This window comes from Callospermophilus lateralis, chromosome 13 (assembly GCF_048772815.1).
Source record: "Callospermophilus lateralis isolate mCalLat2 chromosome 13, mCalLat2.hap1, whole genome shotgun sequence".
Taxonomy (NCBI): domain Eukaryota; kingdom Metazoa; phylum Chordata; class Mammalia; order Rodentia; family Sciuridae; genus Callospermophilus; species Callospermophilus lateralis.
This window is the reverse complement of record NC_135317.1, coordinates 106589583-106613867: the sequence shown is the minus strand read 5'-3', so window position 1 is coordinate 106613867 and position 24285 is coordinate 106589583. Positions and strand designations below refer to the sequence as shown.

Genomic DNA, 24285 nt, shown 5'->3' with positions numbered 1-24285 from the left:
GTGAGCTCATTTTACAGTAAAGCAGCAGCAAGGCGAGCCAGGCCCCAGGAGGCGGCCTGGGAGCCCAGTGGGCACGTGCCCTGCAAGGAGTGTCAACAGTCACGGGAGACAGTTGCTACGGAATATGTTGAAAGCGAGAAACGCAGCTTAATTGTGGATGTCCTTATAAATGTGGTGCCATGAGAAAGACCCAGGCGGCTGGCACGGCTGTTCCGCATCAGGGAGAAGAAAGAGCTGCAGAAACAGCTAGGGGGGGGTTCCGGCTGACGTCACAAGCAGGACATTGGGACTCCCGGCCCCTTCCCTTCGCCCAGGTCTGGCGGGGGCGGATCTAAGCGTTTGCAAATTCGCAGTCGTAATCTGTCATGCGGCACATGATGAACTTCCACTGGCGATCCCTGTGGGGACAGTGGGAAAGGAACGTCAGGGAGAAGAGCCACCCACCAGCGGAAGGACCTGCTGGGGGACAGGATGGATCTGGGAGTGCAGGGACACCAAAGCTCACCGTGTCCTTGGAGGACTTGTCCATGAAGTCCCCAGAGAACCGAATCATCTGCAGGAGGCCTGGCTGCCCCTTGCAAGGGGACAGCGAGGTTCCAGCCACACAGAGGCTCCTGTTCCTCCCTGGTGGCCAGCTCCCCACAGGGTCCCCTGAGCACCTCAAGGACCAGAGGCTAGCGGCGTGGTGAAAGCACTTGTTTGACACCCTCTGCCTCCACTGTGACGAAACTTCTTTCTCTGGGGCCACTGTGTTCTCGTGGAACCCCTCTTGACTGAGCGCTCACTGTGCCAGTCCACCCTGCACCTCTTGTGTGTCTCTAAAGAAAGCACTAAGCAGAGAAATGAAGGGAGGGGACCACGTAGGACCCCCCTCCCCAGGTGAAAAGGAAATGCCTGCATTCTGGAACACAGGAAATGGAATGGCCCTTGAGTCCTAGTGGGGAGGGGCCCAAGGGGACACAGAATTGCTCAACTTTGGTGTGGCTACATGTCAGGGAAGGTTCCTTGCTAAGAACAGGGTCATGTCTTCATTCAACCATTTAATTACGATCTCTTGGGTGCCACCCTGCCCGACGCTCTGCTGACCCAGCACCATTTAACAGTGTCACTGGTGACTGGACTGGAAGCCCCTCCAACGCACCCAGCCTGCTCTCTCAGCATCCCACGTGATTTGGGTTGAGGGGCAGAGGCAGGCTGGGAGGGCTAAGTGATGGCTTTTAGGGAACACGAGTAATAGGTGATGGTGTCAGACTCCAAGTCTGCTGGACCTCACACCATGCTGCCCCCCAGCAAGGTGCCCCTGTCATATACCCTTTGCCCAGTCCCGATAAAGGGCAAAAATAGTCTCCCTGTATTCAATCATTCAAACCCTCCCCAAACACCCTGGGATCCTTTGATTCAGAGTTAACTTCTGAATGGGAAGTGGGATGACCACCGGTTCTGGGGATCGATGCGCCCGCTGGAGCAGCCCACGCAGGCTTCCCAGTGCTGCCCACTGCTCCAGGTACCTGTGTAGGACAGTAGGGAGGAGACACCTAGCACGAGCCTCTGAGGCTCCGGATGATCTATCAGCTATTCATTGGTGTGTGTTTCTACAAATGTCAACAGAGGACATGGCTTGTTTTAGATATTTAGCAGATTGGCGGCCAGTCTTGTGTACCTATGTACCAAGAAACAGAGGTAAATCAGACTTTACAGCCCAGCATTTCTACTGATTTTTAAGAAAAATCAACTAATTTTTAGTTAACTAATTGCCTAATCAATGCCAAGAGAAATTCTTGGTCCTCAGAGGAGCAAGCTCTCCCCCCAGGCTCCATCTCTGGTTTCCTTCCAGGACAGGGTTTTCATCCAGGGGTGCCTTTGCTCCCGAGTGAATGTTTGGCAATGTCTGCAAACAGTTTTGCTTATCACAACTGGGGATGGGACACTAGCGGCATCCAATGTGTACATGCAGAACCACAGGACACACCTCTGTCTGTCTGTCTCCAGATGTCCACAGTGGTCGTGCCAGTCCCCGAGTTCTTTACTAAGAGGGAACCGCCATGATTTGCATATGAAGGCGGGCAGGTGCCCAGGGAGTCTCACGGCCGTACCTTCCAACCTGGGCCTCAGCATCTTCACAAGGGCCAAGAAACCCAACTTAGAGATCCTTAAGCCGCTGATATTAGCAACAGCAGCAGAATTGCATGGGTGTACTCATTTTATTTTTTTTGGGGGGGGGTATTCATTTTAAAACAATGCAATGATGCATTCCTCAATTTTCTATGATTCTAGATTATCCACAAGACCGAACATTTCCTAACTATCAGGAATTGCACATTTGAACTGCCAAAATATATTTATTTTGCAATAATTTTGGATGCCCTTCTCTCTGTACTGTATTCTTTTCTGCCTTCTTACCCAGGAAACGCAGAATCAATTTCTTTCTGACCTGGAGACACTGTTAGGAGCACTGGACACCCTACTATGCGGCAGTTGCCTGTTGCACTGTGGGGAACACCTCCCTGCCCGATGGCACAGTTTCCCTTGTCCACTGAGTTCTTGGCCTTCCTTTTGTTTAAATATTTTTGTTGTACGTCGCATCATTCAGCTGTTTCTTCTCATTGATGAAACGGGTTTCATTCTAAGTAATATTCTCTAAGTTGCTCTTTTTAGAAAATAGGTAACTAAGTGAGTTAAGTTATGATAACTGTGGGTCTCTCCTGTGGGTGTTTTGTTCTTCATGGAGCCTCCAATATCTCCTGGGGTTTTCCAGAGCTACTTAATGTCTTTCTTAAAAAACAAAAAAAACTCTATGCCATCTTAAATAAGTTATCTTCAGTAAAAGGAGGTGTAATCTCATTTGAAAACATAAATATACACAAAAGATAAGTCACACTCAAATTCAGCATGGTTATCTAATGAGCTAATGTAAGTTTTATTCAGTTTGCAAAATATGCACTGGTCATTTTCTAGGAATTCACTTCTGTACAGAGTGACCACCACCTTACTAAAAATAGGCAAGCCAATCTTTGACCCCTGAATACCTTGTACCTCTCTATATCGTAGTGGAACTGGGCCGAACTCCAGGGGAAGGACATATCTGCAGGAATTTTGATTTTTGTTTTCTTATTGTTTTGTCTTGATGTATTCTAGATAGGGTTGGGAGCTGACCATGAGAGAGGGAATTTTAAAAGCTCATTTTTTTTCTTTCTTCTTTAAAGTTTCCTCTTTCATGAAAAAAAAAAAATTCTAGTGTTGTCAAGGATTGAGGTATTCCTTTTTCATTGTAATTATGTTTAGTGGGTGCCCTGAGGTCTGACTGTTAGTGCCTCACGCCAGATTCCTAGTCTGGAACCTGACACCTGGTGTACTAGCATTAAGAGGTGGAGTCTCTTGGGAGGTGACTAAGTCTTAGCGGCTCTGCCCTCACCCCTGGGATTAGTGCCCTAATACAGAGGCTGAAAAGGAGCTGCCTTGTCCAGTCTGCCTGTGAGGACACAGGAAGTGTCCTTTACAGCATAGAACAGTCCTTCCCAGACACGAATCTGCTGGCACCTTGATCTTGGGCTTCTTAGCCTCCAGAAGGTGAGCAATAACTTTCGTTCTTTTATAAATCACCCAGCCTAAGGTTTTATGTCACAGCTACCCACTGACTAAGACAGTGGGCCATTGTATTCCTTCCCTCCCATGCCCCTCCTCTCCTCTCTTCCTTCCCAAAGTGGGGGTCATGTAGCATCAGGATTGGACAGGGTCCAGTGTGACAGTGGACACTCTGCCAACCATTTTTGCCTTCTTCTTCTGATGTTTGGTGAGAAGTGCTCTTTGAAATCAATGTGGGGAGGAGCTGGGGACATCAAGGGACACCAGGTTTAGGACTCCCCTGGGAGCAGGTGGGATCCACCCTCGTCTCCCAGGGGAGCCGCCCTGTGAGCAGAGCTCCTCACACCAGCTCACCTCTCCTTTCCTCCTGCTGTCCAGCCAACTCCTGGGCTAGCCCTTGACCGAGCAGGAAACTCAGGGAGAGAAAGCCCAGCCAGCTGTTCCTGCATGATCTCATCTAGAACCAGTTCCTACCTCTGCTGCCCCCGACCCCGGGGAAGGGGTCCCCACCTCACCTTTCCACGGCAGAGAAAGTGGTGGTCGCTCCTCGCATGTAGTAATCGTAGTTGTAGGAGATCATGTCTATTTCCTCCCCGTAGTGGCCTGGGTATTCTGTCGTCAGCCTGTGGGAGCACAAAGAGGGCCGGGGGAAAAGATCAAGCTGGCCATGATGGCAGGGAGCAAGCAGAAAACCGTACGGAGAGAGGCGAGGGGGACATCTTGGGCTACAGCCCGCTCCGAGCCCCTCCAGGCCCCAGGGACTGCAGCCTTCTCCCGTCCCCACCCTCCAGTTCCTGGCTGTACAAGAAGAGCCACAGACTTCCTAGCTTGGAAGCAGCATCAAATAGTAACATTCTAGTCAAGCCACCCGGGATGATGCTCACAAAATGTGGACCATGACTCATTATTAGATCATAAAATTGATTTGGCTATGACCGCTTTTAAAAAAGGAAGAAATAAAAAGACCAGAAGATATCAGAGAATGCATTGCATGCAATAAAGATCAGTTAGTATGGAGATGTAAATTTTTTGTATGGATATGTATATTGATGTGATGTACCTATTGTGTGATAGTTCAATACATATTTCTTATCATGGGTCACAATTGAAAAAGTGTTCAGAATTATTCAACTAAAATGTAAGCTCCACAAATGTGAAGTTTTTGTTGTGTACGTTTCTCTGGCAACTAAAACAGTTCCTGGTACATAGTAAATATTTGCAAAATAAATAAATGTCCTTGGGAGAGTCATTTAATCTGTTTTCTGTTCTTATAAAAGAATGGAAGCCACCTTAATACCAGATGTGGAATCATTAAAGATATCTGTTTCTTCCTCTTCTTCCTCTTTTTCCTTCTCTTTTTCCCCAAGGTAGGGTCAATTCTAGGTTTCTCTTGAGTAGGCTTCTTGTGGTTCATCCTAGAGTAAATCTAGAGGCCCTGGGTTCTCATAAGGGCTTTGATCCTGGGGTCTTCAGACCAAGAGAGTCTTTTCAGTGTGAAGTGGGTTCTCCAAGTCTATCCACATCCCCAGGGCTGCCCAGGAAACAGCTAGTGAGTGAGCATCAGGGATTCCATTTGGCTTAGGTTGACCAGATCATTGCATATGGATGGTGGAAAGATCTTCCCCACCGTAGACCGATGATCTTCCTCTTAAGATGAGAAGGATGGTCATGAAATCTTGAGAAGCCTGAGTTTTCAGCTGCAGGGGTCCTTGGAGGATCCTGGTTTGGGTGCAGCAGGACAGTGGTCAGCCCAGGAGTTCCGGACAGGAGCAGAAACCAAGGCCACCCCTGGCTCATGGTCATTCCACCCACATGGCTCATCTCCCCTCCTTCTATCTTTGTCTTTCTCTAGACATGATTATGCTCTATCAGACGCTAAGCCCAGGCCAGAGCAGGCTGCGTGTGTCTGTCTGACGTGCAGATGAAGGAAAACCAGGCTGTTAGTTCAGGGGCCCATTGGGGCCTCTACAGAGACCTGGAGGCAGGACTTCCTCTCTCTCTCTCTTTTTCTTTCTTTTTTTGTTAAAGATTTGTTTTTTAAAACCTTTCTTTCTTTCTTTCTTTCTTTCTTTCTTTCTTTCTTTCTTTGCAGTGCTGAGAATCAAACTCAGTGCCTCTCACATGCTAGGCAAGCGCTCTGCCACTGAGCCACAACCCCGGACCCCATGGACTTCCTATTTCTAATGAAAATGTCAGTTAACTGTCCCATCCGTGGACCTAATCGGGCCTCGTTTGAATCCCACTGCTTTGTGATCCTTGAAGGTTCTAATAGGGCTGAGCTGATGTTTACCCCCCTCCCCCAAAAGAGGGGATTACTGAGAACATGAATATTGCCAGTGAGTTTTTCTGTGAGGGAAATCCTTTTATTTCAGGGAACATAAAATGCTTTCCAGAACAAAACTGTTTGCACATGAGGTAAAAAGGTTAATAACCAATCATGTTTTCACTTCTGCCAAGAGAGTGTTCTGTATTTGGCAATAGTGAATTGGGCTAAATTCAATTGCCAAAACTATTTGGAAATAATCAGGCTAGATTTTCATTTCTGAAGTTTTTATTGGCCACTACAATTTGCCCTCTGATTACTTGGTAAGTTAAATATATTTGGAATTAAGTGGGGAAGAAAAACTTGCGTATTTTGATAAACAGCAAGAAGCGTTAAGCCCCGAAGCGGGGAAAGATGGTGCAATGCTTTCATCAATGAGGACTCTATGAGCTCATGTCTGACCACAGACAGACCCAAGGCTGCCTGCCCAACTGGACCGTGCTTCTGAGAAGCCTCCTGTAGACAGGGATGCTGCCCAGGGGGTTTCTAGAATGTTCTGGGGAAGGTGTAACACATGCTCACTGGTCCCAGTTGGGTTCCGTTTTGTTTGATGTTTGGCTATTGCTTTGTTTTGTATCATAAAACCATGAGGTCAAGTTTAGAATTGCTTCCAAAATCCTGAGTAAGGGAGACCGTAAAAGAAGTTGGGTATTGACAGAAATCACCCCTACTTTCTGAAACCAAGAATACGGAGGGAGACATGACTCCATCACTGTAGGATGAGAACCTCCAAACACCACCCATAGCAAGAACTTGTTTATTTATTTATTTATTTTGTGGCGTGGGGATTAGAACCCAGGGCCTTGTGCATGCAAGGTGAGCACTCTACTAACTGAGCTATCTCCCAGGCCAAGAACTTGTGTTTCGATGTGGCCCAGGAGGCTGTATTTTGGAACCAGATGGATGTCTCCATTTAGCTGTTGATGATCTCGTTCCCTCTCCTCCCTCCCTCTCTCTCTCTCTCTCCTAATAAATGAAAGGCCCTGTAATCAATAGCTCCTCTGAGAGAAGAAAGAATTTGGACTTTCAGAGCTAGACACTGAGAGAGACAGGGTGTAGGGACTAGTCGGGAAGACACTATGAGGAGGCCCCATGGTCAGGGGCCTGTGGGATGTGGCGTTGGCCTTCCTCAGGACAGGGGTGGTCCAGCTTTCTTGTGAATTTCCAGGTCACTCCAGGGAAATGTTGGCACAGCCACTTCATACTGAGCCTTGACCCACATTTCAAAGAAGCCTTCAGCGTGACATGATGGAGGGAGGGGGTCCGGAGGGTGGCTTTGCTTAATTTGTGGACCTGACTAGTGCCTAATTTTAAATATCCTGTTCTGATGTCCTCTGGCAGGCCAGCCCCACATATTCAGCATTTGATTAAAACAGTGTCACCGTGTCGTGCTTCCTGCTGATGGCCACACGGTGAGCTCAGGGTCATCGGCACGTGGCGCCACGCACTCCTTCTCGGAGCCTGTGTAGGAGAGGTCAGGGGAACCCCACACTCAGCCAGCAAGAAGATGCCCCATCCGGACAGCAAATCACCGAGAGCTTTCTTGGGTCACCCCAGCCTGCTCATGATCCACCCTCTCTACAGAGATTCTCCAGCAAAGCAGCCGGGAACGAGAACCTGTCCGAGGAGGCCGCCTTGTCCGCTTCAGTGATGCCCTGGTATCACCAACAGGTGTTGCAACAGAACCATTTCAATTATTTTTGCAAACATAGGAAAAATAAAACCCATTGCCTGACCCTTACATCTCCCTTCATCCCAGGGGTTCTGTGCCTCTCAGACGTCGCATTCCCCACTCCTAGCTCCCCAATATAAAGAAAGGTGCCCACGAAGGAATAAGTACCCTGGTTACCCCCAGAGGGCTGGGCTTGGCCAGTGGGGCTGAAGGACCAAGACCTCTGCCTGCACCCTGGAGCTGGGATGGGAGAGCGAGTGTCCGACGTCCCTGGCCGTCTTCTGGTGGCATCTGGGGGTTCATGTTTCATCAGTTCGGTGAGTGTCACCACCCAGGGAACACAGTCCCAGGGATATCTCCGGCTTACGTTGGAAGAGGAACATCCCTGAGCATTCTTCTCCTTGCTCTCTTGGAACCGAGTTTCTGGCCTCTGTCCCAGCCCAGGCCTGGCCGGCAAGCACCTTTGTGGTGACTCAGTTGACTTCATCAGCCACAGGATGTCACGCCAACAGCCCCCTCCGCTGAAGTGACCACCTCCTGGCTCTGCTGCTGCTCCTGGAGGTCTCTTCTTTCCTCACCAGGTGAGAGACGGCTCGGCGCTGTGCAAAGAGATGGCCCTGCCCAGCCCTCCGAAGAAGGTCGCAGCCGCTGCCCTCAGCTCCGGCTCTGTGTGATAGTGTCGCAGCTCCTGTGTGTGAGGTTCCGCGACCGACACATGAGCACAGGCTCCCTTCCACAGCAAAAGCCGCCCTCCTCCTCCCCATCGGGAGCTCAACCCAAATTTACAAATTCTACTCACTTTATATCCACTCACGTTCGTGGGCCGACTGGTGAGCAGTTACTGTGTGGAGAGCTGAATGGTCGCCTCTGGAGCCCAGGAGAGGGGTGAGGCCCACGAGGTGGAATGAAGGACCAGACCTGCCCACGGGGCCTCGTCACTTCCAGCAGCCAGAGGACCCAGACTCGGGTGAGCCGCCAGACGCAACGGAAATTCCTGTGTCTGAGGTTGGAGTCCCGGGAGGGGGACGTGGCGGGAGGCCCTGGCCGTGTGTGGCAGCAAGGACAGCTCTGAATTATGAACATGGCTCAGTAGTGACACGGCCACTCCAGCTGAGGAAATGGAGGACCCGTTCTGCCCAGAGGGGCTGCTGTTGGGCAGGAGGAGGGCCTGGTGGCTTGTGCCACACAAGGTGAGGCTGTTAGTGGGGCCTCAAACCCTGGGGATTCCCAACACTTCCAGCTCTTGGGGAGGAATCCACAAAGAACTGCCCTCCCACCAGGCCTCTGGGAAAGCCGGAATCAGAGGCTACCCTTCAGGGGCAGGGCAACAGCACAACGGAGGGACCTGTGAGTCCTTCCTGTCCCTGTCACAGCAGGACGGGGAGAGGGCTGGCAGACCCACCGCGTCCTGCACTGAGGTATGGACTTGAGGACAGGCCCTGAGCTTTGACTGGATGCTCTGGAATGGGAGAGAAAGCAATGGGCAGCTTCACCGATTCTGTTGTTAACTAGGGCTGTCCAGGACCTCGGGAAAACCACACTCTGGCTTGGGACTTGGGGACGGAGATTGGGGAGCTAGGAGTGGGGAATGTGACGTCTGAGAGGCACAGAACCCCTGGGATGAAGGGAGATGTAAGGGTCAGGCAAGTTGATGCCTTATTTTCCTGCCAAGATGTATTTTCCAGAGAACCCGCTAAAGACCGCAGACCATTTAGAAAAGGAAACAATTGCTCAGTGCAGGCCTCTGGCTCCGGGGACACCCCCGGTCCCTGCCCGGCCAGGAGACAGGCTGGCGTGCGAGGAGCAGCAGCTGGGCCTGCTTGGAGAGTGGAAGTGAGCCCAGCGGTCTCTGAAGGGCTGGGGCGCCTCCAGGGACATGTGTTTGTGGTTTGCGGACCACTGGACCAGGAATTTAAATTCTCCCTCACAAATAAGTACATGCAAGTTCACACGCTCGTCCGATCCGGCGGGGACCGTTGGGTCACCGTGTGTCCGCATCCATCAGGAATGTGCTCTCTAGCCAGGATGAGCGAGCCGCACTGCCTAGCCAGAGACTGCACAGGCCCACATCAGAGCGGCACCTTGGTTCCCACCAAACAAATAAATCCTGCACTCATTTGGGAGTTGGCTCGTGATCTGTTTTTTCCAGCCCAGAGTGGTGGCATGTCCAAATCCCTAAATGCTCTCAGCACAGAGATGCTGGACACTTTGCTAGTTCAAAACAGTGCACGATGCTTTCCAAGGGGAAGAGGGTGGTCCCCACTGTGGGAGCCGAGTTCCCTGGAGGGAGACCAGCCCGTTACAGTGATGTAAGGGGAGGTTTTGTGTCAGAGAGTCATCAGCCTTTCACGGTGGGAAAGTGCTGCACCCAGTTCTCACTTCCCTCGGCAAGGCTGTTAAAAGGATTCAGTAAAATAATGCACACAAAAGATGTCTTTATCGACTGGAAAGCTCTATCACAGCCGCCAGTCCTCCCCAGCGCCCGTCCCTAGGCCGAGCAACGGGCAGTTACTCATTTCACAGGTTTATTCAGGGTCGACTTTGTGCCAGGCCATATGCTGAGAAGCTGAAGAAGTGTGCCCCAGAGGTCTCAGCCAATTTAGAAAGACACTCTAGAACGCCATGACTCGGGCAGTTTAAGTCTGCCCCTGAAGTGTCTAGACACGCGTGGGCAGTGAGTCTCACAGCCTGCCCTGGTGCTCAGTAGATGCCCGTTCTGCCGCTCCTGCGAGGTTTCCTTGAACAGGCACCATTTCCTGTGGCCAGGGCAGCTCTCAGCTCTAACACCATAGAGAAGTAGAGCCCTCCAAGTGGAGGTACACCCAGGGGACTCCCCTCAGGGTCCGCTTGCCCTGCCCTCCTGAGAAAGTCCACCGTAAGCCACTCCGCGTGGAGTCTCAGTTCTGAGGCCGGATGATCCCACACCTGTCAGCACAAATCCACAACACCAGGCCCAGCTGCAGGACACAAACCGATAAATCCATCTGGTTCAGGAACATGACCGTCCGTGCGCCAACCTGATTAATCAGGGGCACGTGGACGCCTGGGCAGAAAAACCAGGCGCACAGGCTCATGGAACACAGCAGATCCTGAGAAGAGGAGCACCCAGGACGAGTCAGAGGCACCTGACCCCATCCCCTGTCACTCCTCAGGAGCCTTGCCCAGGAAATTGTCAAGGGCCAGCTGTGCTTGCCGCCCAGGTAGCTTATTGACATCTTGAAGGCTTTGAATGCCAGAGGGAGGCTGGTTCCATCCTGAGACAAGCAGATGGGGCAGGAACACAGCAGAAGGCCACTCCTCAGGCCCCAGCAGGCTGGCAGTCTCTCACCCCCTCCCCTCTCCTCTCTGGAACCTTCATCCTCTCTTTGAAGACAGTGCACCTCTGGAACTGAGGCATCAGAGGCTCGGAAGCCCTCAAACACCTGGTTCCCAGCCATCATCCATGGATGGCCTTGAGGGAGGGCGGGGCTCCAGACCCGGCAAACTTCTGCAAAACCTGCTTAAGTGCACCACCCCTCTGTCCCCCAAAGACACTGTCCCCCAAAGCACTGAGGCTGTTCAGAGAGTAAGAGGCTGTGCTGTGGGGAGGGGAGGAGGGAGAGAGAGGAGAGCTTGCAGGAGGACACACAGAGACTCCTTCCACCTACTCCCTGGCTGGGACCTTCGATTTGGGACTCACCAGGACCAGGTGCAGGAGGCTTTGTGGAAGGAGGTTGGGGAGCTGGGGAGCTGGGGAGGGCGCTGCTCCTTCAGGCAGCCACAGACCTCAACTGAAGGGACTCTGGGTTCCCTGTCAGTGCTTCAGGCTGTCTCTCTCCCTAGGGACACCGCAGCCTCTTGGGCCTCTGTGGAGTAACACTGTCTGATGGCAGAGGCACACAGAACCCGCCAGGCTGTCCTGCCAAGCATCAGACTGCAGAGATGAATCACTAGCCTGAACCAGCCTTCAAGTGTTGTGACATTTTGGGTCCCTTTGTCCAAGGCAGAAACACCAGGCTTGTAAGGACGTGGGACTGAGTTATCTGGGTGAATAACAAACACATTCTCCCGGTCCACTGGAAGCTTAGGTCGGTGGACACTGGACATGAGCCGAGGAGAGGAGAAGAACAAAACCTCACAAGCTGTGATTTCAAATTGATCCAGAAAAGAGCAGCAGCTCCTTTTCTGTCTGTAACTATATCCTAGAACTAACCCACGACAGGGCTGGTTTCTCCCAGGGGGACGCGGGGATCCAGGCTCCCAAGTGGGTCTTGCAGCCTTGGATGTGACAGGGAGCTGGCATGGAGGAGGGAAGAAGCACAGGCCCACGGTCGGCAGGCCTCAGCTCAAGGCTCAGCACCCCTGGGAAGTGGCTGGGCCACTTGGGGTCAGGCCCGTCCTTGCTCCATGTTGTCTCCCTTCTGGTCAGAGAAGGCAGCTGCCAGCTCCCTGCAGTGCAGCAATTCTAATGCGATCCCCCATCCTCACGGGCTTCCCTGCAGCCCCAGGGTCAGGAGGGACTCACCAGCAGGAGTACGGGCACCTCTTGCTGTAGCGGCAGCAGTAAAACTGCCACTCCCGGTCCAGCACCGACTCGAAGTAGCGGCTCTGGAAGCCCGCCACCAGCCCGTTGTTGGAGCACGTCTGGTACCTGAGGAGGAGAGAGCAGACCCAGAACCTAAGACGCTGACACACAAACAGACCTTCCCGAGATCCCCCTGACACCACCTGCTCCTTCCCTGGCCTGATCCTAACAATATAGTCCCTTTTTATACAAAAAAAAATAGAAGTTATGTAGAAATGACAAATGCTCACCATTAATATTCAAATGACTCAGAGTCTTTCAACTGGAGGAAGTTAGGGGACACTGCTCCTGAGACACCTCTATGGATATGTAGTTAGGTGAAGGAATACAAAAACAGGTGGTTATGAATTTTACAAATGCAACATTGTATATTTTTCAGGCCATTTAAAGTAAAAGATAATATTAATCATTTTACTGAACTTAAGAGGTGGGAGAACATCTTTACTACACGCATATGAGATAGTGCACTATTTCCAAGATACACAAAGAGCTCAAAAAACTTAACACCAAAAAAATAAATAACCCAATCAATAATTGGGCTACGGAACCGAACAGACATTTCTCAGAAGCAGATACACAATCAATCCACAAATATATGAAAAAATGTTCAACTCCTCTAGTAATTAGAGAAATGCAAATCAAAATTAAGATTTCATCTCACCCCTGTCAGAATGGCAATTATCAAGAATACAAGCTATAATAAGTGTTGGGCTGAATGTTCTCTCTGATATGCAGATGCTGATGCATAATTAGGGACAGGACATGGGAAGAATGGGGGAACTTTGGGCAGAGAGGAGGAGAGGAGGTATGGGGGCAGGAAAGATGGAGGAATGAGATGTACTTCATTACCCTAGGTACATGTGCGACTAAACATACGATGTGACTACATCATGTACAACCAGAGAAATGAAAAGTTGTGCTCCATTTGTGTACAATGCATCAAAATGCATCCTGCTGTCATAACTAATTAGAACAAATAAATAAAGAAGGAGGAGGAGGAGACACATATAAATCCAGAGAATTGAGGAACTCAAATCCATGGACTATTCTCTGCTAACAGCATCCAAGCCCAGAAGTGTGCAGGGATCTGTCCAGGGCTACCACCCCAGGTTCTCAGCGTTGTCCAGGAGCCTTGTCCAAGCCCTAGTGCCACAGGGTCCCCAGCTGCCCCAGTGCTGCAGAGAGGCCAGAGAGGTGGAGCACTCCCCACAGAGGAGCAGCAGGCCAATGGAAGGGTCCTTCCTGTCCTAGCACCAAGCCCTGCTCCTCACACGTGGCAGCTCCGCCCCGTCCATGGTCCAGAAAGCAGCTTCACTTGTGCTCAGCTGTGCTGTGCTGTGCTGCTCCTGGAACTGTCCCTTGTATCTGACGGCACCTTCTTCACTAAGGGTGGGCTTGGAGCAGTGCAGATATTTCTTCCTCTGTCCCATCTCCAGCACCACCTTCTCCCATCCCCCAAAGCCCACAGCACCCTAAGTTTTGCCCCTTTCTGCTGGGATGATGAGGGTGCTGCTCAGAGGGTTCTCACCTTACACAAACATGACCTTCACGGACTGCCCTGGCCTGTGTTCTATTGCCATCCAAATACCTGGCTCAGTGGTTTATAAAGAGGAGAGGTCTCTGTAGTTCTGGTGGCTGGGAAATCCAGTCGCCTGGTCCTGAGCTCTGGACCTTAATGTGGCGGAGGCCATCTCAGGCCAGGCAGAGCGAGTAGGCCAGCTTGGGCCTCTATTTGCCTTCTTAGAACACCCAGTGCCATCATAGGGCCCCTCCCCCATGACCGCCTCTCAATGGACCCATCTACATGGATTTGGGGATAAAGTGTCCCATACGTGAACTTTGAAGGACACATTCAACCCCAGAACAAACTCTTACAAAATAGGTCTTTAGCCACCTCCGTGTCTTGGCATTTTCGTCCCCTTTCAAGAGTGGGCACAGCAGGTGGTTTGTTACACAGCCTGATGGCTGCTGGGACACAGCCTGTTTGTCCAGAAAAGAAAAGTCCCCAGAAAGTCTCAGAAGCAAGGTAACAGTAAGTGCCCGGGCTGGCCGGGGAGAGGCCTTGCTGGCACACAGACCAACGCTGTTGGCAACTGGATTTTATTTTGTTCCTTTTCATTGCTGGAAATGAACTCGTAGATCTGAGGAATCTAGACATTAATTAGGTTGCTTTTCCCTGGTTGGAAGGCGTCTTCCCTTTCCATTCGTTGGGTATCCGGGTACTCAACCACACACATGCACATTTGGGCTACTGGGGGGAGCGCCGTGGGTAGCTCTGGGGCCCATCTCCCAGCATGCTCTCTGCTGCCCAATTCCTAGCAACGTGGGGGAGAGGCGACCTCAGCAGGAGCTCTAAGAGTCAGAGCCAAGCTCCTGCGTATCTGGGGGGAGAAGGAGCAGCACATGGTGCTGGGTTCTGCCTCTCTCCAGCGCTGGGCTGCGGCTTTCCTCTGACAGAGCCCTCAGGACTGGGCTGGGCTGTGACCTCCCTGGAGCCACGGTGCCACAGCTCCCATTGTCCTGTGCACTCAGCAACCCTCAGCAGACAGGGTTCCACGGCAAAAAGTTCCCTTAAGTAGAAATAAACGCAGGGAGATAAGCTGAGCAGAGTACTGAGGGCAAGCCAAGTTCCACGAATTCCCCGCTGGCCGGCAGCCAGTCTGGTAGCCCGTTGGCCCCAAGTGGGAAGCGTGCTGTGTCACCTTCTCACACACCACCTCAGGTAACACTGCCCAGAGGAGACCGACTGGACCCCACAGGCGCCAGGCCTAGGAACACAGGGTGAACTGCCAACCTGCTCCTGCATCAGTTAGGCTGCCTTTCGGTAGAGTGAGCCTGCTCCAGGAGCTGGTAGTGAGAATCATTCCTTCCAGGACGGGGTTTTGGAGTGATGCGTTTCCACGGCGTGCAGAGTGGTGCAGCAGAGAGGCTCAGAGCAGGGGCCCTGCTGCCACTGTTAGCCCTGACACCTGGCACCCTGGCTTCCTTCCCCAATGGCCTCAGTGTCTCATCTGTAAAGTGGACATAATAGTTGCACATACTTACCAGCTCACTGTGCAGATCACATAAGACAGTGCACATAAGGTTCCTAGGAGAGTGGTGTTCAATGCTTAATAAATCTCTCCTGGCTGTCATTATTAATATTATTGTTTGGTTCCAGGGACTGAACCCAGGGTGCTTAACCACTGATCTGGGGCCCAGCCCTTTTTTATTTTTTAGTTAGAGACAGTGTCTTGCTAAGTTGCTTAGGATCTTGCTAAGTTGCTGAGGCTGGCTTTGAACTTGCAATCCTCCTGGCTCAGCTCCTGAGTCACTGGTATTAGATGTGCACCACTGCACCCAGCTCCAGGCTGTCATTGTATTTCATCTCCTCTGCAGTCGCTGGGGGTGCACTTGGTGAAGCCACTCCCCTCGAGTGACAGGTGGACTCCCATACACCCTAGCGACTGCCTCCCTGAGGCAGAGCTCGCTGCTGTAGGAGTCTGGCCACCCGCACTGCAGCACAGATGCTTTATTATGTCTTATCACCTCCAGAGGAAGTGCAGTCCTGTGGGAAATAGTCATTTAATCTTTATTTTGCATTCCTCGTAGGCCCTGACCCTGGCCCTGCAATGTTAATGGAAGAATGGATGAACTGTGACTGACCAGCCATTTCCCATTTCAGAGGCAGAAGTGACTTGTAAGAGCCCATCACTCAAGTCTGGGAAAGGCCCTGAAACTCCCTCCACGGGTTTCCATGGAGCTGGTGAGCCATCTGCCTTCTCCCTCAGCGGCCTGCAGAGGGCGGGGCGCCGGGGTGCTCTGCTCCACAAGCCCTCTCCTGCGGGGCTCTCTCTGTCCCTCACTGTTTGCAAAGCTTCTGGTGCAGTGACACCTGCCCACTGACCTCAGCTGCGGGATCGTAGGCACAGGGGCCAGGCCTACAGAAAGGAAATGGGGGAGCCTGACCGGGCGGGGGGGAGCTGGAGGGCCTACCTTGCTACCGTTACCCCAACTCGATTCCAAAGGAAACAGTGGTGCGAGGAGGTGCCGAGCCTCTGATTCACTCCACGGCACCCACTTGTCTCTCCTGAGCGGTCTGCAGGACACCCAGAGAGGCGCCTCCTGCTTCCCTCTCTCCCCTGCTCTCTCACCGTCCCCCAGAAGCCTGAGAGTCAATTTCAGTGTCACAAACTGCAGCAATATTAGCCCTGCTCCACCTGATACTAGAGACTTCCTAGAGGAAAATCACTGGGCAATTACTCCTCCTCTGACAAGAACATTTTCAGATTGTTCTCAGAAAATGACCTTTCTGAAAATGGCTAATCTCAGGCCATCACTCTGAAAGCAAATTTCAGACAGAAAATTTCTTCTGCCTCTGCAATAGCAAAACAGAATCAGCAGGACACAGAGAAGGAGCCCCTTGGAGGTCAGCAGACAGAGTGCTGGGCCCAGCTCTGACCTCAACATGTTCTGTGGAGCCCCACCTAAGCCACTGAGAGGATTCCAGGACATAATGCCAAGGTGTAACTGAAGGTCCAGGATCCAAGTTAGGATTTATCCTCGGCCAGAGCTCATGCCTGTGAGCTTTGGGGGAGCACGAAAATTAAGTCTATATTGCCCTATTTCCGGTCACTCTGGCCAAGCTTTCTCATTTTGTCTGGATTCTGCATTAAGTCCAGGGCCACTGGGCAGGAAGGACAGCAGAAGCCAGATCTGGGAGGTGGGTGAGCCTGTGGTTTGTGTGTGAGCTGCTGCATTGAGCTCCGGTCCCTCCTTCCCTGCTGGGCCCAGGTTAGACTTACAGAAAGTGTGACCTCTTGGCAGCTGCAGTGGGGTTGGCTTGGGTGTAGAAGGGGGTAAAGGGACACAGAACCGCTGAGGTCAAGAGCTCTCAAAGTCTTACACAACAGACAGGCTGGTTGTGCTGGTTGTTTTCATCCCAGCTCCCAAATATACAGGTGCAGTCAAGGTGTGCTGTCCTATCCCCGACCCCACTGCAGAGATGGGCCAGGTCAGTTCTGACTGTGATCCACACCAGCGACTGGCTCCCTGCGATGTGGGGGCCGTGTGGCGTGGCCTCCTAACTCCCTCAAATTTCCTCCCATTTCCTAATGCTGGATGGGGCTCTCAGTTGCACCAGGAGGGCTTCATTCTTTCAAAGCTTGAACTTTTGGCAATTCTGTTCTCCCCAGAATAATTCTTTAATTTGCTGTCAGGCTCTCAAAACCTGGTCTGCAGAACTGTGGAAGGTTCGCTGAGTCTTTCCACAAACATTCCGTAGAACCTGCTCTGTGGATGGCGTCGCATGTGGTCTGGGAACCTTGCTGGAGGTCTGGTACCGATGAGCAGACCTTGTGGTGGTAGACATCGGAGACAAGAAGCAGATGGGGACCACCAGGCAGGGAGGGCAGGGCAGGGGCAAACCCAGCTGGGAGGCAGGTTGCCCGGTCAAAGGAGCTTTTAGAGTTCTGGATTTTTCTCTTATGCCCAAACCCAATGACTCCACGATCCATCTCACCCTTCTGCTGACACATGTACCCATCTCTGCGAAGTGACAGGATCATGTGAAGGGGAAGAGATGCTGTTTGTCAGCTGTCTGCACATGCTATTAAAAGGCAGGAGAAGAGCTAGTTATTATTACTATGCTCATAAATATTTATGCTTTAATAGAAAGAGGAGCTACACACTAATTTCCTGACACCACTTTCTTTGGGGCTTGCAATCAGAGTTGTCAGGTTGGATGCTTCCAGGGGACCATGAGACCAGCCTCAGAATGTAGATCCCCACCTCCCCGACTCCAAGAGGTCCTCCTTCCCTGACACTGCAGCTCACACTGCTTTGTCTTCCTTGTGACAGGTCAATATATACCTCATACAACATGTCCTGTCACTGAGCAGCCTGTGGCGTGTCACCACCTATGACCCATCCTCCTTCCAAAGGTAGGGCGTGAGCAAAGCCCCGCTGTGCCCAGTCTGCCCCCCTCCTGCCTGCAACTAGGTAAGAGTCCTGCTGTCCACGTCCAGGTTCAGGTCAGCAGTCGGGACCAGGCATCAAGACACGAAGCAGCTTCTCTGGATGGAAAGACCTGGCACAAGATAGAGGGCGAACACCTCCCTAAAACAGAGGTCCTGGCCCATTTTGGAAAAATTCAAGTTGCGGAGACTACCACAAAGGCCCTAAGAAGATCCAGAGCATCTTGAGAGAGGCGTTCTCTGTCCTGGAAGCAATTCCAGGCCTTTCAGGCAAGGTCCAATGCTACTTCAGTGAGTATTAAGTTGTAACAAGCTACTGATAGCGTGCATTTAAAGTTTAGAGATTATAATTGAACTAGGTGCTTTAAAAGCAAAATGGTAGGTATCAGACAATCTGTAACCCAGCAATTTGGATTTCTGCTCCAACTTTGTAAGTTGTGGACAATGTGATGTTTATCCCCACGAGCCCTGATTTCCACAGAGTAGTCATTGTTGGTCACAACAATGTAAATGCAGGTTTAGAGAGGCTAGATAATTTTCCTAAGGACACACAGCCAGTAAAATACACGCGTTACCTCATTTAATTCCCACAACCACCGTGGGGCATTGTTTCCATAGATGCAGAGCCTGAGGGTTTGAGGGTTGGCCTGGCTGGGTCAAGGACGTGCTGGGGCTATGTTTGGGGAATTTTCTGTCTGACCCCAAAGTCCTTAGATCTTCAGAAGCACACGCACATCTCCCGACTCTGCAAGTCTCTTACTGATTGGAGGATCGTAGCGGGCAGGAGCCCAGAGACAGGCAAATCTCTGAAGGAAGAAGTGGATTTTGCCTTCCTCACAGGAGCCAAGAGCGCTTTGCTCCCAGACTATGGGTTCCCAGTACTGAGAGTGACTTGGAGGGAAGGAAGGTCAGCAGGAGTCCTGGATCTGCCAACCCGCTCTCCCCCGCGGCCTTCTTGCCCTCAGAAGTCCTGGCTTTGTGGATTCGATGACTTCTTTGGCTCAGCCCACACCACGGCCTTATCAGCACCTCTCCCCGGCCCCTGACCCTGGATGTCCAGCTGGCTGCCCTGCCCTTCCTGAGCAATGAGCCGGCGGTGGGTCTCCCTCTTCAGAGCCCTGTTCTGCCGTGTTCCGACCGACACAGCGAGTACGCCTGCTTTCCACTGCGGCGGTGAAGGCCCACAAGGCCGGACAGGACCTAGTCCAGAGCACAGACCCTGTGTGAGGGACCCTCAGATCCCTTCAGTCTGCAAAGTTAATGACCATAAGCACTGGATGGAGGAAAGCGTGTGAACAAGGACTAGATCATAAGCCACCCGTCCCCACATGGATCAGGCTCAGGACCACAGCGCTTGCAGTAATGTCCCGTTTCACTGCCTTCTCAACTGCTACTTCCTTGGGGCTTCACCTCCTAATCTGTGGGGCAAGAAGACTGCTCCCGGGGCCTTCCAACCTGCGATTCCTGGTTTTGGCTATGGTCAGTTTGCCTTTTAAATTCCAGGTGTACTCCACAGCCTTCGGTTTTACGTGCCTGTTAGCCTTTCATTTTGAAGAAGCTTTACACTTACCTAAGAGCTTTAAAGACAACACACGAGACTGATGTCTGCCCTCCATCCTGGCTGCCCTGGGGGCTACCTTTCAGAACCTGGGGGTGTTTGTGACTCCTAAGGAAGTAACCAGCCCAATCTTCAGACTTCACTGGGATTCCACCGGTTTTTCTACTAATGCCCCTTTTTCTGTTCCAGGATTCAAACCAGATGCCGTGTGACATTTGGTCTTTATAGCTTTTGAAATAAAGAGTTCAGTGGTCTACTTTTTAAATCATGGAGACAGTAAGACCATGGGAGAATGCCAGCTGAATCGGGGACGCATCCTGCGGCAGGAACATGCGTCGGCAATCCCCCTGGCGTGTCTCCGAGATCCTCAGGAGGTCTTCAAAGACCATTCTGCATCTTGGCACATGTGGAAAACCAAAATGAGATGTGAACAATAAAGCCAAGCTCTTGTCGTAGACTCGGGAAGGCTGGGAATCAAAGACAGAGCAGAGTGACCTCCTTCACGGGAACCTTGCAGGGAATGGGGGCCGGGGTTGGAACTGGGAGCACCCCCAGCACTGAGGAGACATATCACTCACCACGTGCTTACGGGGCCAAGGACACCAGCACCCCCTGGGCCATAGGGCTACTGCAGTAGAGGAAGCTTAGAGGGTGGGCTGTGCTGACCCAGGGAAGGCGGGGCCCTGCCCTGACTCAGAACCAGGAAGGGGGCGGCTGGCCTGGGTGGTGCAGAGCCTTGGGCTTCACTACAGTGGCCATGGAAACCAAGTTCCCGCCTGACAAGTCCCGCTTCCGATTCCCCTGGAAGCTGACACAGCCCTGAGGGGCAGTTTTCCTTCTTCTCATTGTCTGAACTGTCGTGGGCGAATTCATGAATTCAGCTCTAGTATAAACGGTGCCCGCACACAGGACACTCTTCCTCCAAATTCAGTTCTGTGAGGTCTGCTTTGCCCGAAAGAGGCCTCATCAAACGCCTCATTCACTAGATCTTTCTGAGCTGCCCATCGGTGGGAAGTCATGAGCCAGGCGTGGGTCTAGATGCAGACCTGTTTTAGAGCGCTGGGTACCTTTTCCTGTAGCATCCCCGTTAACGCCCTCTACCGGCATGTGAGGTGGGTATCCTCTCCTCCTCTCCTTCCTGTGCCAGGGTAAGGAGCAGAAGACAGAGGAGTGGAGGCAAAGGCAAGTAGAATGCAGTGGTTCTCTCTGCCCTGACTCCATGTTCTCTCAGTTCTCTGAGGCCGCGGAGCTGAGAGATGACACAACAGGCTCCCTGGTCCCAGGTCCTTCCACCACACAGCATCCCAGACTCCCTAGAACATTCCAGCTTTGTCTTGCTTTACACAGGACCATGCCAACCCAAGTCAGCGAACATCCCCTGGGAGTAGCCCAGGCCTGTCCTCAGGGAAAACACACACCTCCTGGCCATCATTGTGGTGGAGGTGGGCGTCTGGGCTTGGGAATCCAGCATCCCAAGAGCGGGTTTTCAGCAGAGAAACAGGAGGAACCCTGGCTTTACAGGCACGGGGCTCTGATGGCAGTGTCCTTTAGAGATGGTGCCCCATTATCAAGGTTCTCCGGCAGGCCCTGAATACTGTTGTCACACTTGTGTTTGCAACTCTCCCCCTCTTAAAATAAAACATACGCTGAATTGCTTATGTAAGGTGGCCAAGTTGCACACAACCATGGACGCTTCCCCCAGAAAGGACAAGAGCTGGCAGCCTATGGGCAGACGTGATTGCTCCCCAGCCTGTGAGCAATTTCTTTCCTTTCAAATATTTCACTGAAACTGGAGTCTGAGTTAAAGTCATAATCATCTGAAAAAATACCTGGGGGTTAATTGGCATCAGTCTGGGGTGGCCAAGTCCCACAGGAAAGAGGCTGTTCTGCATGTTCAGCCTGTGATCAGCGGAGGGGGAGAAGATCAACAGCAGGTGGAAGGGAGAAAGGAAGGGTCACTGGACCCTGCACACCAGAGTGTGGAGAGGAGGAGGGGAGATGGCGGTCAGCTTGTCTCTAGGCTCCCAGGGGCCAAACCAAACCTGTGACGTCACCTCCTCCCTCTCTGCTTGGGGGTTCCTGACAAACCAGCCGTGAGCTGGCACGGTGAAGACTAGACATCCGTGGCTTCCCTCTCTGGCACGGGGGACAAAGGATCCGCAGACAGCAAGAAAAGCAGGGCACTTCCAGGTGCGCCGTGCCTCCCCCGGCCGCAGAGCTTGCCCAGGCTGAGTGCCCATTTCCAATGAGCTGGGAGCCCGGAGAGCGGAGCCCTGGGCCAAGGTCACGTTGCACATGGTCACTAGCACCAGGATCCACGCCCAGTCCTCCCAACTCGGCACAGGGCTGTCCTGCCGCGTTTGAGGAGCTCGGCTGCGTGCTCCTGTACGGCTGCCCTACAAAGGCTGTCAGAACGAGGCCCTAGCCACATGAGGGGCCTGAGACGGAGGCCTGGAGGGACAGTGTAACTAGGTCATTTCCGTGCTGCATGCCGGCAGCGAGCCTGGCTGCGGGGAGTGCTGGACTCTGTCCTGTCCTCAAGCAGGCCTGATCTCGGAGCCAGCCATCTGTCTGAAGGGGTTTGGGATCGTTAAATCTGCCTGCCAGAGGCACAGGGATGGACGAGGATGGCCACTAGGGCTGTGCAGGCAGCCTCTGGGCCCAACTCCCTGCCCACAGCTATCCCTCCCCACCCTTCCCCAGACCCACGGGTCCCCTGCTCAGCTGCAGTAACCAGGCTGGCTCTTCAGGCTGGCCCTGAGCTTGAGATCCGCCTCGCCCAGGATAAAGGGCTAGCCTGGCGCCGGTCCTGTGGCCCAGGCTCTGCCAACAGAGGGTGGGCTTCAGGGCCAGGGCCCTCGCTGGGTGGCAGGAGTGCCTCTCAGAGCCTGTCCCTGCAGCTAAGCACATCATCTTGGGAGCTAAGACTTTCTGGATCCAAATCTCAGCTTCCCAGCTGAGGAGAAGCACCAGTTCTAAAACCACAGTTTGTCTACCTATGGAACGATTCATGGATTTGTTTGGAGCATTAAATGAGATAATCCATACAGAGGCTCAGCCTGGTGCCTGCTTAGGGTCAGCACTCAATAAACAGCAGCTGTTTTTGTCAGAGGCCCCTCTCACCTGGCTCCTCCACCCACGGGGGTCTCTTCCTCTTGGACTGTGGTCGTGTGACCCCTGTTTTATGATGGAGCCTCCCCACCCCCACGCCACACAGTGCCACTGCAGCCCCCATAGAGCCGTCTGGCTCGCTCCACAGACACACCCTGGCAGCTGGCCAGTGGACTTCCTGCTCCCCAGGCCTGTCTCCCCAGGTTGGCCTCTGCCCTCTGCCCTCTGCCCCAGACCCCAAAGCCCAGGCTCCACCCAGGTGTTGTGAAAACCTGGTGCTGAGATGGGCTTCTGATCAAGTGCCCCTGGAGCTGGACCTGGCTGGGACGGTCACCCCTACCTGCTCTCACTAGGGGAAGTGCAAGCTGGAACCTGTCCCATACCCTCAGGGGAGGACAGAGAGAAGGTTCTCGGTCCCCACAACTGAGAGAACATGGAGGCAGGGCCGGAGAACCACTCTTTCTCTTGCCTTTGCCCCAGTTCCTCTCTCCTCTCCCCAGTCACTTCTCTAAATCAATATTTCTCAAACTCTCTGTGTGGAGGGTCCAATTGTTTCTTTTCACCCAACTCCTGGGGACCAATGCTTTTGTAAAATAGTTTAAAAAATCACAAACTGGAAATGGGATTCCAATGTCACTGCAGTGTGAGGTCACCATAACGTTTCTTAAGCAATTTCAGTTCCTGTCCGTGTCCATTCTGCAGACCCCACCGGCCCCTGGACCCAATCACGAGTAGGTTCTATCCCTGGAAGGAACAAAACCTCAGGGAGCCCACCTGCCCGTGGCCACCTGGGGTCTGTGTCCTGTCTGTCACTGGGCAGCCCTGCCCCACCTGAAGCACGCTAGGGGAAGGTGCGGGGAAGGCGAGGTGCAGGATGTGCCGGGCGGTGGGCACCCCATCCCCTGAGAGTCCGGGGCCAGGGGTGTGAGCCCCACCCGCAGCCTTACCATTCCATGCCGGCCCTGTTGATCTCCTCCCACCAGCACTCCGTGGGCTCCCCCAGGCGCTGCGGCGTGGGCATGCAGGCATAGTTCCACTGCCGGTCAGAGCCCTCCTTCTTGCTGAAGATGCTCCTCACGGCCACCACGACCTGCCCGTGGGGACACTGGAAGCTGAAGCCCTGCCGGTTCAGGTTCACCCACCCGTCATCGCTGTAGTCCTGGTACTGCTGGTACTGCTGGTACGGGTACCAGTCGCCATACTGGCCCCAGGCCACGGTGACCAGCGGCAGGAGCACCCATAGGACAGTGAGGTCCATGCTTGCTGGCGTTTGGCAAAAAAATGTCACCCTAGGTCTGCCGGGCCGACTTTTATACAGCTGCCGTCGACATGTGGCTTCCAGATGTGGGTGAACGGGGTCCAACTGCAGTGTGTCATCGCATAAGTGAAACTTTTCCACGCTGAGGAATTGGCCGTAAGTACATCCAGCTTGTTTTAAGGTGGAATTCTAGGAACATGCAGGGAGCGTGTGGGCTGGAGAAAGTCCCCGGAGAGAGGAGGACTCTGTAGACAGATGACAAG

General features: G+C 52.7%; 1 protein-coding gene across 1 annotated transcript; it reads right to left on the bottom strand.

The window, feature by feature from the left end:
• Nucleotides 1-24068, bottom strand: Dpt (dermatopontin). Its single transcript, XM_076831759.2, has 4 exons — nucleotides 23712-24068; nucleotides 12082-12207; nucleotides 4098-4205; nucleotides 1-398 (listed from the first exon to the last, which is right to left on the bottom strand). Exons 1-4 carry the CDS (start codon nucleotides 24020-24022, stop codon nucleotides 332-334), a joined length of 612 nt encoding a protein of 203 aa, XP_076687874.1. The 5' UTR covers nucleotides 24023-24068; the 3' UTR covers nucleotides 1-331.
• Between the last annotated feature and the right edge of the window lie 217 nt (nucleotides 24069-24285).

Bases quoted from the DNA above. Each gene is read 5' to 3' on its own strand.
- Dpt (XM_076831759.2), bottom strand. From the start codon at position 24,022: ATGGACCTCACTGTCCTATGGGTGCTCCTGCCGCTGGTCACCGTGGCC. The intron at 12,208-23,711 runs GTAAGGCTGCGG...TCTCCTCCTCAG, and splicing joins AACAGGGCCGGCATGGAATG to GTACCAGACGTGCTCCAACA. The intron at 4,206-12,081 runs GTGAGTCCCTCC...GTGCTCCCACAG, and splicing joins AGGTGCCCGTACTCCTGCTG to GCTGACGACAGAATACCCAG.